At 40.7% G+C, this 12252-nt stretch overlaps 1 protein-coding gene across 1 annotated transcript in view; it reads right to left on the bottom strand.

Annotated features, from left to right (window-relative positions):
- VWF (von Willebrand factor) overlaps nucleotides 1-12252 on the bottom strand; it is a 117370-nt gene that overhangs the window by 24347 nt on the left and 80771 nt on the right. The window contains exons 34-38 of the mRNA XM_066568403.1: nucleotides 9300-9477; nucleotides 6196-6416; nucleotides 5074-5266; nucleotides 4083-4424; nucleotides 1704-1909 (exon numbers count right to left, since the gene is read on the bottom strand). Coding sequence (XP_066424500.1) covers nucleotides 1704-1909; nucleotides 4083-4424; nucleotides 5074-5266; nucleotides 6196-6416; nucleotides 9300-9477 — 1140 coding nt within the window. The remainder of the gene's footprint in view (nucleotides 1-1703; nucleotides 1910-4082; nucleotides 4425-5073; nucleotides 5267-6195; nucleotides 6417-9299; nucleotides 9478-12252) is intronic.

Raw genomic sequence — 12252 nt, 5'->3', positions numbered from 1 at the left:
ATTTGCACAACCAATCCAGGTTCTGGATGACAACATGTAGAGGAGGTCAGGATGCCACAAAAAAAATGCTGTCATCTAGAAAACTCTGGAGCTTGGTTTAAAACTAACACTCTGCTGAGGCCATTAGAGATAGGAAGAAAAAAAAAAAGGACAAATCTAAGCATACTGCATCTATACTCAGAGACAGTTACAGGTTTTAAGCCACCCTGTTTGAGTGTTGGGACTAAAATCCCATAAGCCCAAACACAATCTAGGGTAGAAAAGAACAGAGGAATGAACACCAGAAGAAAAGAAGGAGTTTAAGGAAATCCTGACCCAAGTGCCTATTATCTTGTTCACAAAGCTAAGCCTGCAATGATGGAGAGGCAAAACGGGTACATGAGCTGATCCTCCCCAAAAATCTCATTACGGATCAAAAGCCCATAAAACACTGCAATTAAAGTCCCTTCTCTTTCAAATCCCATAACAAAAACGTGGATTGAAGAGGACTGGCTGATGCATGTGCAAACTCTAAGAGCTGAGTAGCTGGGAGAGAAGAGAAACAACCCCTGCACTTGGAACAGGGAACACACCCACTGTGTGATGCTGAAATCAACAGCGTCTTTCACTGCAGCTGTGGAAAAGCATCCACACCTTTTCCCAATCTCATACTGCCACAGAGAGGGCTGCCTTAACTAAGCAAAGTGGATTTTCAGTAAAACCAAAATTAATAATTTCATCGAAGGAATAATTCTCCTCAAAAAAATAAAATATATAGATAGATAGATATAGATATAGATATAGATATAGATAGATAGATATACACAAACCACCACTTGATAAAAAGTTGACTTGGTCTCACCATTCCCCATTAACCACTGGAAATATTTCATACACGAATTGGAAAGGACCCACAAGGCTCCGACCACCAACACAACTTCAACCTCCTACAAGGCTAAAAATTATCATCCCAACTCCTCCCCTTAACCCTCCTCTCCTCACGCAAGCATCTATGAACTAACATTACATTATACAGCCTACTAATCGCCACCATCAGTCTCCAATGACTTACACCAAGGTTCATCAAGTCCAGCTCCTGGCCCTGCAAAGACACACCAACAATCTCACCCTGTGCCTGAGACCATTGTCTAAACGCTCCTGGAGCTCTGGCAGCCTTGGGGCTGTGACCATTCCCTGGAGAGCCTGTTCAGTGCCTGATACCCTTCTGGGAGAAGAATCTTTTCTGATATCCAGCTTAAACCTCCTCTAACACAGCTCCAGCCATTCCCTGCATCCTGTTCCTGATCACACAGAGAAGAGATTGACACCTGTCTCTCCACTGCCCCTCATAACGATTTCAGTGAGCTTTGTAAAGACAAGACATTTTAAGTAAAGGATTTATGATTAAATTGTCATTACTCATAAAAGTCTGCTGAATGGAGATGTTTATCTTGGTAAATATTCACTTATGCCATCACTCTTCCTCTCTTTCCTCTAAACACCCCTCCACATGGAATTGTCATGCCTTTCCAGGTCTGTACAGTCCCATCTGTGATCTTTATATCCAGTCCCAGCCAATTTCACACTAGGGGAACTAAATAGGGCTGACAGCCAGCAGATTAGGAGGAACTGAGCTAGAAAATAAAGTATCCAAAGGGAAAACAGATTTACTTTCAAAGCTGTGAACTCCAACCACTGCCAGAGTTTGCTGTGCTCGCAATTACCTGGTGGTGTGTGCCATCCTCACTGACACACTGAGTGCAGACTTCTTCACTAACACAGCTGTCACCAAAAATCACCTTTCCCTCTGGGCAGAAGCAGCCTTCCATGGGATAATCCTTGCAGACACTGACTTTGGTATTATTCTCACAGCTCTTCACACAGGACATGTGGCAGTGGTTGTACATCAGATGTGGAGCACATTTCATTGCTGAGCAAGACAGAAGAAAACATCACCTTTATTTACGAGATCTAAAGAAATGAAAATCAATCTTTCCTATCTAGCCTTCTTCAGCATTTTTTCCATTTTAGAAAGCCATCACCCAAAGAATGGATCTGATCCCTTGCAGCACAAATCAGTGAACGATATTTTCAGGCCACATGAATCAGCAGCAACATATGACTCACCAATACGTTGGTTTGGGTGAGCATTCACTTGTCAAAATTTGTTTCCAATACTGGGCCACAGACAAAAATTTAGAACCTTATCTGTATGGTAACAGTGCATGGTTAAGAGATAGTCAGGACAGAGTAAAGAGAGTAAAGCATTGAAGAAAGTTTTCTTTTTTTTCTTTTTTTTTTTTTTTTAATTGACAGGCTGCAGTGTTCCCACACAACTAAAGAAAGCTAAAAAACAGAACATTTTGGTACTTCAAAACTGAACCTGCTGGATTTCTGCATATTTTTAACTAAATTGTCTTATTAACAGAATTAATTCAATCAAGTAGCTGTACAGCCCTGTAAGCTAACAAAGTCTTTACTGATGTATTCACGAACCTGAGGATATTGTCTCTGAAAGCAAACACAAAATTAGGGCTACAGCTATTCAAAAAACCTATGGACACAGCTTCCATACTGTGTGTTCCCTTAAGTCTATTTTTCTCTACAGCTTCAATTAGAAAAAGTGTTTCTTATTTCCCAGCCTGTGACTGCTGTGAGGTTTTTAAAACTTTCTTTCAGTCCCCTGACGAAAAACATTGAGACAAAACCCAAGCTCCCAAACAAACGAACAAGAAAACATTCATCAGCTAAATGGTCTACACGTAGTCTTCTAGCAGCCAATGGTGACAGAAAAAAAAGTCTTTAGCATTAACCCTTTCCATGTTAAAGCATGACTTCCTATCCCATCATTCCTTCAGTCTGAGTTTAAAACATGAAAAAAAGCAAAAAGCATTTGTTTTACACTTTCTTTTTTTTTTATCATACCTTTAGGATACTGGTTCTTCAGTTCTGAAATGAAAAGTATCCAGGGAAAGAAGGCAAAGCAACAATAAAAAACTCAACTAGAGAGGCAGGAGGTGAGAAAATCAACTGGAACATCAAGACACTCTGTAAGGAGGTAGCTGGGAAAGAAAATTCCTACACACATCCACATCTAAGGCACTTGACTAAACAGACATGCTGAGGGACTATCTGAAGGTCTGCAACCATCACTGCAGAAAGGTTAACAGGAGAAGGTGGAGAATAAGCCACCTCAAGAGTTATTTACTTGTATTTAATGATACCTTGCATTTTTGGCAGATCTTTAGGTATGCCTCACAACAGGAACAAAAAAAAAAAAGAAAAAAAAAAGGAAAAGAAAGCAGAACTACTTGTCTATGAGCATTTAGAAGAGAAGCCATACAAAGTTGAGTTTGGGTCTAGCATGGTTGTCTTGTTTGCCTTGGTTGGGTTCTGGTAATGTGCAATACTCACATCCTGCTACACAGCACAAACTTTTCACCTCCAAAACACTAGCAAAATCCAGGCACAAGAACCAGATTTGCAAAGCAAATTACAGCTGGTTCAGTCAGCCTAACAGGCATGTTCTGGCAAGAAATGACACCACAAAGACAGGCTATTTCCCCAATTTTCCCTGCAGCAGAAACTTAAAATCACACTGGCTTTTCCACCACATTCTCAAAAGTTTCAGCTTTTATGGAAATTGAAGGATTTGGGAAAACTGTTACAAAGAAAAGTCTTATTTTGTGCCAGGTGTGACAGTGACAGGCTGGGAAGCAATTCCACTAGTCCAAATTATGAGTTTCTCTGTCCACCTCAGACCATCCAAAGTCTGTATCAAAAGCAATGATATCTGCTGCTAAAAGAGCCTAGCAGACTCTCAGCCCAAACCTGGTGCCACAAAGGTTTGGTGGCTGCAGAGCCAGGTACTGTGGTTATCTGTTCACAGTTTATTTCCTCTAGCCTGGAATTTTATCAGTTTACCAAGAAACATTTATTTCCTAACATTCAGCTTAGTAGGTGATCAACGAGTTACAAGATCTGCAATACCACTTGTACAATAAACTTGATCTGGAACATTCAAAAACTTAATATTACACTGATGAGATGTCCCAAAGCAGGGCAATTTCTCTATCAGTTTTAGCACAGAGTAAAACTCTTACGGCAAAGGTCTGGTGTTCTCCAGTCTACACAGACGCCATACGCCTGGCAGATGTGAGCGTAGGAAGTGATCATCTCACAGGCCTCCTCCTCATAGCAGCTGCTTTCCATGCAGGCCTCGTAGAAGATGTTGGGGGTGATGATCCTGTGGCACTCCGCAAAGCGGTCCGAGAGCAGCAGGTGGCAGTGGTCGGGCGCGCGCTCAGAGCACCTGTCCTCCCTCCGGCTGTCACAGACCTTGCCCAGCTCTGCCACCGTCCAGTCTTGGATAAACACGCTGCTGTCAGCAGTGGCAGAGCCATTGCGCAGCGTGAAGTCATTGACGTGGTTCTGGTCACACAGCCCTGGCAGGGAGAGTAACGGGAAAAGAAAAATCTCTGAATAATCAGCACAAAAATAAACCTAGAAAAAAACAGGGATGGGGTGGATGACGCTGGTTGGAGTGGCTCAAGGAATTAATGATATTCCTTATAGCTGTTGTCAACAGAGGCCTAAACACCCGGGGTCTTGTTTCTCATTTCCTCACTAAAGGAGGTACAGGTCAAGCCACAGAGGTACAATCTCTGTATAGATTACATCACTAAGGATACTGTAGAATTAACTCACCCAGATAGCAGTTGCCCTCTCAAATTTTTCACCTTCACTGCAAGCACTGGTCAGATTTCTCACAGAACTGAATTCATAAGTATCTAAAACTAAACCCATATCAAAAAAAAAGCACAAATCTCCTTGAAAAGATAACTTGAAGCAAGAAAAAACAGAAAGTTGTCCCTGCTGTTCTTTCTAAAGTCTTACTGGGCATCAGTGAGCTGTTACATTGGGGATGAAAGTAGAAAAACCTACACAGACATCCAGTATTCCCCCAAAACTGTGGGACCAGTTCACCCAGAGAGTTTACGGATTTGGAGATTCACATATTTCAATAAATAAATAGAAGTTCAAGCCCAAATAGGAAGTTGTTAAAAGTACTAACTTACTAACTTTCAAACTTACCACAAAGCCCTTTTGTTCCTGAAGAAAAGCTCTTTGAATTAAGTCTAAGAATAAATTCATTGTTTCTTGGAGTAAATGTGAGATTATGTCCAAGAAGCGAGAACTTGATTTCGTGCATTATTTCTCCATAGGCAGTGATTTCAAACAAGCTGCTGGAATAGGGGATAAAAACCCTTTCACCATTAACAGTCACCTGTTTAAAAAAAAAAAAGGTGAGGTCATCACATCAGGCCTAGCAAGCCATTACAAATCAACCCAATTTTACAGTTGAACAACATTTTGACTTGACAAATACCTGAAGATCCAACTGAATCTGGACATAAAAACCAATTTTGCCAGCTGGAGGTTTCTATTGAGTCTAAAAATATACAGAAATACTTGACCTTCATCCTGTGAATTACATGAACTCTTCCAACATTTTCCTATATAAGCACACTCTCTGAGTGCCACATGTCTACAGACTAACAACCTCATACTACAAGGTTCAAATGATGTCTCAGTGGAAGTCAAGGCTGTCCAGCACCATGCAGAACTTGCTGTAGGTGCTTTGGTCCACTCTGTTTTGCTGCATGAGTCAGGAGAGATAGTTTTGGCAAGTTGGCCAACACCTGTATGTCTGAGCAGCCAGAGGTTGAAACATGGGTTCAGTTTGAATATTCTCTGCCTATGAAACAGATGTAATGCATACTAAGCTACCCCTTCTTCCAATGCTGAGGTCCATTTGCACACAAGGTGAGAAGCAACTCCCTAGACCTTCAGCTGGCCAGTCAGGCGCAGCTCTGTGAGGGACAGAGCACTCTCCCATGGACTAAACATAGTGTGAGGGACCAAAAGAGGGAAATCAGCGTGCAGTATGTCCTGTCTGTAATCCTGCCTTTCTGGCAGAAGTGTCAGGGACACATTGCCAAATCCCGTGTTCTTGACATTGGCACACCAGCACAACAGGGAGAACAAGAGGGGAAACTTGTCTGGCTCATTAAGCAAACACTGATTGTATCATGAAATGGAGAAGAGATGTTAAAAATAGGCTGAAACTGGATCAAGAGATGAAATTTGTCCCCATAACCTGAATTCTGCAGCATGAGCAGACAATACACAGATGAATTCATGGTGTTTGCTTACTGCCATGTCACTGAAGAGCTGCACTCCTACACCATGATGCTTCACTTCGATGGAGTCCATGCAGTTCATCCTGGGTGCTGCTCTGCAGGGCCCCTCATGGAGCAGGACTTCAACATCATGGTGCAAGTCTTGAAATAAGGTGTAAGAGCAGTTGCCAGTCAGCTTAAAATTCAGCCCATCAAAAGTGACAATATGTTGAGATGAACTTCCTATACAGACACCTGAAAATAAACAACAAAAAAAACATGTAAAAACATTTTTAATTTCACTGTTTCTTCACAACTGTTATGGGCATGGGGAACCAACTAATTGGGAAAGAGGGGAAGGTAATGAATTGCAAATTCTTTGACAAGAAACTTTGGTAAATACTTCATCACACATGGAGGTTTTTTGCAATATCTTTGTCTGAGAACAGTAAGTATTAAAACCGATTTGGATAAACTTGTAAAAAATCCCTTTGCCTAAAATTTTTTCACATTCAATATGATTTAGTAACAGATTTTATGTAAAAATTAAACAGGGAAAATTCCTTTACTGTTTGTAGAAAGACTGTAACACTCTGTTCAACCTTTGCATTGCATGATATTCGGTACAGTGTTACATCTGATTCCAAATGACACTATTTCACCCTTATCAGACATGTCACAAGTTGACACCCAGGGACTGTTTTTCAGACAGGAAACAGGAAAACTGCGGAGAAATAATATGCACAGGATAAACCATTGGCCAGCTGATAGTTGCTCAGTGTCCTGGTCATTGGGTTATAAACACTTTCTTGTCTTCAAAAACTGGAAAACAAGGAAGATTATAACCCCAGAAGAACCAAAACAAAACCTGATGCTCCTGGTTCATATATTTTCAAATCTCTTGCTTAAAGGATAATAAGGACAATAAAATCAATGCCAGCAAAACATGTAAGGGGGGAAATTACCATTGCTAATAATTCAGTACTTTGCTTCTAGCTGAGAATAATCTTTTTCCTAATCAATGACCTTCAAATTTAATTTCTCAGGAAAAACAGCATGGGAGGGAGGGAGAGAGGGAGGGAGAGAGGGAGGGAGGGAGGGTAGGAGCCTGCCCCTTGGAGTACTGGAGGATCTTCAGATATTTTATCATAAATGCTTATAAAGTTTATACATAAATAACAATGAAATGAGTTAGCAATAAAACCACATTTCTCAATCTTCCGTGAACATTAAAAAAAAAATTAAGGAGACTGGGAATCCTTTTAAATTTCTCATAGGTTTCTGTAGCACAAAATGCACTAATGTGATCCATTTCAAAATAGTCTAAGAGCACACTGCAAATCATGCTGCAAATCACACTGCAAATCATGCTGCTGTAAAATTGGTAACTAGTTCAGCAAGCAAGCACCTTTGCACTGTAACTCCTGAACTATCCTCAGAACTCAGATGACCTAAGAACACTTTTTCAAGGACTTCCTCTTTGCAGGAGCATTTGTCACATCATCCACACTGTCAAGCCATGGCTGGAAATTGTGTTATAGCTCTCTAAATGAGTGAATCATGAGTCAATTTAGCAGCATTTTCATGGGTGCCTAACCAGCCTCCTTCCATAACAACAGAGGCGTTGCCTCACACAGAGCTCCTACTCAGCACCTCCTCTGCTATGCCCATCCCTGCTTTTCTGATTGCTGAGAGTTTTGTTTCACACAGCAACAGAATCAACCTTTCCAGCTGCTATGGATGTTGCTCTAGTTGGCACAGAATCACCATGTTTGCACTGAGCAGTCATTAAAAGAGGACTTGACCCATGGGGGTTTTTAATCAGCTGGGGGTGGGGGGAGGGTTGTTCCCTCCTTCTGCAACATGAAAGCTACCTACTTTTCCCTCACAAGTTTGACAACCTCAGGAAAAAAAAAATTGGAGTACCATGGCTCATTAAATTCATAAAGAGACAAACAATTCTTAGCTCATCTTGAGTGACCTATAGGGCTTTTCCTGATAATCAGCTAACAGTATGAAAGGTTATTTTCATTTACTCCTTTCAGAAGGTTTTTTATGAAGGTATATCTTGCATGCCAAAAGTAATGCCCTCATGTTGCTAGCTTTGTGTTTAGGATCAAGAAATTTAATAAAGATGCACTCCTTAAGGGTAGGTATCACTAAGACTATCTTTTAAACATCTTCAGATGGATAGTTATAAGTATTTTAGATATTTCCACTTTTTCAAAATTCTTGTAGCAAACCAGAAATGGTAGATTTCAAGTGTTAAGCGTTTAGATCATCAAATACACTTTTAGGAAATGACAAAACAATGGGTGTAAAAAATTTTGTATGTCTAAGAGTTCAGGGATCAAAATCCAGTTATCAGCTTTGGGATTTCATGCACTGTCTGGAAGAAATTGTACTTAAATCAGCCAGCTCAGCAGAGGACATTTTAAATTGACATTATATGTTGTGAATAGGAGGTGTGTGTATATATAGAGAGTTCAGATCTACTTCTAAGAAGTAAGCATATTAATTTAGATTTAAAACCACTTATGTTTTAATAAATAGATCACCAGCCTTAGGGCTGCATCCCTCTAACCCTGTAAATGTGAGTGGGTACACTTAATTCCTGTTCCTGTCATCCCAGCCCAGGCGCTAATCACACAGCCTTTCTGCTCAGATACTCCATGTGAGGTTATCTGGTGGCGGAGAGAATTTCTTGCTGATCTCTTTGTACTACACCTCCTTGATTGAGGGAAGGCCAAACCCTTAAGCCCCAAGATGGACCAAGAATCCATTGCTAGCTTTCAGCTTGCTGAGATAAATTCCTGGTTTCTCCTGTACTTCTTCCTTCCCAGCTCACACAGCTTTGGAAATGGAGCGTGAGATTCCCTGATAAAACACTGTCATTCTGCTAATGCAAAAAAATTATTGGCCCTGAACTTCAAGTAGCATTAGGCATTCCAGCATCAGTTAGGCTCTTACACGCCCAATTATTTGCTTAAACAGCTGTATAACAATTAAATGGCAATTTCCGCCACCCTGGTCACCTTTGAAGTGTCCAGTGGCTGAGAAGCTCCATTCAGCATTACACTTGTGGTCAAAACATTTCAGGTGATAGGGAGGGAGAGGCACCCACAGACAGATACTCACATGGGCACATCCATCGGCAGCCGCAAGTTTCCTCCACCTTAACAGCAGGAAGGCTGCTGTGACACACAGGCTTTGGCATCCTCTCACAGTTGATATGGCGGCTCTCCAGAACTGTGTAATCTCCTGGGAAGCAGGTCACAGTGTGGCACTGGTCTGGTAATGTCCATTTATCACCAGGCTAGGGAGGGAAACACAGATATGGAACAATTGAAACCATTTCAAATGCAAAGTTTGGCTGGTGTCATGGAACTACAGCCAGAAAGTGAAGTGACCCTGACAGCAGTGCTACTCATATTAGCCTTGGGAAAATAAATGGAATGTGCTGTATTAAGGACTTCATGAGGATGAGAAAGTTTAAATTAGAAACAGTAAGAAGCAGGCTGAAATTCCAAGCTAAAGATAACAGTCTACAATAGGAGACTTTTTGTTCCAACCACCTATAGTTAGAGCTTAGCCATCCTACAACACGCATGGAGAGCAGAGTAACAAAGACTTCCCCTCAGCTTTACTTTAAATTTCAAATCCTTTACTTTTCATAAGCCACAGATGGTCAGAGCACAGCAGGAATTACTATTTGTTCCAAACTAGGAAAGCGTGGAATACTGTATTTTGTCAACTCTGAAACTTTAAAACAGCTCCTTTCTTCCCAAAGGGAAATTGTTCCTATACCAGATCACTGTTATTACACGTATGTAGTGGATTTCTAGAGCTAAAGAATTAAATGTAAAATATATTCGTGTTTTCTAAAGGACAGTCTGAATTTTAAGGCACTGGGATTATGTACTAATAAATGACAGAGAAATAGAGGTGCAATGTCTCAAGATTCCTATCTGCAGAAAGCTAAGCTCTCTGGCTCCAATCCTACAGAGCTCTAAAGTCCATAAGCAGGCTGAATGAGTTTTAAAACAGCATTCATCCCTGAAGTGGGCATTCCCAGGAATACCCCCAAATGTGGGAAACAGCACTTCCCAGAGTTCTCTCCAGAGGTGAGTCCAGAAACACCAGTACAAGTGAATTGGTGCTTCTGTGAGCTGGGTAAGATTCCTTGATAGTCACAAGCAGAAATGTGGAGAAGAAAAGAGAATTGATACTGGATATGGACATCTTCCATCCTGTTCTTCACAGTTTAACCATCACTCCCATAGAAGAGAAGAAAAAAAGGATAAAAATACCTAGGTAACAACATCATTCACAGATAATTCTTCTAATTATGAAAGTATTTCTCTGTATCTCTGAGCTAGAGGAAGCCATCAAGTCTAAACAAGAGCTGCCAGATTTGCGGCCACAAAAAATTACATATTAAATGCAGGTTAATTTACTGGACTTGTTTTATATGTTTCAGGACTTTGAGAAGGTAACTGAAAGTTGCTTAATATTTTTTTACGGCTTGTGAGCCTAGAGAAGGCTGTGAAAAAGTAATAGGAGGAGCTTTAAGGACAGCAAAAGTATTTCTACAGAAAGAGATAGAATGCTTTTTAATTACAGTTGTCCCTCCTACAGCTCACTGAAAGTGGAAGCACCTGGAAGGGTACATATACAGCTGTGCAAGTCTGGCTTCCATACATACTTAATTGGTTTTAGTCACTCTTTAATAGGACATTTACTAGAAAACGTCTAAGATCTGGACAAGAAAAGCAGAAGACATTTTAAAAAAATATAAATTGAGGGATAAAAAAACCCCAAGAATCTTAGTGCAGAGAAAAACACAGGGACTCTGAAGACAAAGAGAGCCTAAATCCCAATTGATATGAAACTGTAGGAGCAAAAGCAGGACAGAAAGGAAAGCAAAATCAGGATTTCTAAGCTGTGAAGGGTAAGTCTGCCAGAACACTGCAGGAAGCCCCAGACTTCCTCTCTGAGGGAGCTCTGAACCTACAGACCTGGACGTGCACACTGTGTCTTGCTGTGCATCTGCAGGAGGGAGACCCACACAGCTCAGCAGCTCCCTTGGCTGTCATCTCTTAGTTTAGATGAGGTTATTTGTTTGTTTGTCTCTTCTTTAAGCCAAGAGCTGAACAATACTAGAAAAGTCACGGTAATAGCTCAGGAACATCGGGTTTGCCACCTTAAACAGCCTAGAAATGCAAATTGCTCTACAGATCACTTCATGAGGAAATATCACTATTATAAAACAAATACCTACACTTCTTTACCACCTTTATGCCTGCTTCTAAATTTCAAAACAAGACTAACAATGAAAATTAACTATGTAAAAAAAGAATCCAAAACCAAAACCTAATTTATCATACTTGTCCTGATATTCTGCCAACTATCAAATTAAAACATTAAACCAGTGGTTCTTTTACACAGCCTATGTTTGGCACTCCTGCAACCCCTTGCCACTGGACCTGATGAGTACTAAAGACTTCCAAGGATTCAAAGAACAGCTGAACAAACTCACAAAGGACAAAACTATCAAACATTAGCAAATACAAAAAGGTGCCACTTGCAGCTCAGAGTAACAAATTGTTTATGGCTAGGATAGTTCAGGGAATTTTTATACATATTTATTAACACTGCTTCCCTGGCTCCTATTTTTGGCCACACAATAGAGGGGATTGGATGGATTTTTGGCCCGATCCAGCACATTTGATCTGCTACTAACAATGACCTTAATCAAGAATATTCCTTCCACAGTCACTTCCAGGGTAAGGGTAATAACAAAACAAAACATTAAAAAGTAACAAATCATAATATTCCAAACACTGATAGGATTTAGGCTGAGATTTTTGATCCTGAGAACTCAGATTTCCTCGTAAACTGCAGGAGATTCCCACAATCTCCAGGTGCGTGACAGACATCCCAGTTGGGGAGCTGAGCCTCCTGGAAGAATTCTCTGAGCAACGCCTGAAAGATTATGAAGCCGATATAAAAGCCTGTGTTTTCTGACTCAGGGAAGGAAGAGCCTTGATTCTTCCTTCCTGTGAATTTGTGGGCTGTGCTGGAAGAGGGG

The sequence above is a fragment of the Molothrus aeneus genome, chromosome 32, assembly GCF_037042795.1.
Source record: "Molothrus aeneus isolate 106 chromosome 32, BPBGC_Maene_1.0, whole genome shotgun sequence".
In the NCBI taxonomy this organism is placed as follows: domain Eukaryota; kingdom Metazoa; phylum Chordata; class Aves; order Passeriformes; family Icteridae; genus Molothrus; species Molothrus aeneus.
The sequence above is the reverse complement of the archived record's forward strand: the minus strand, read 5'-3'. Positions and strand labels throughout refer to the sequence as shown.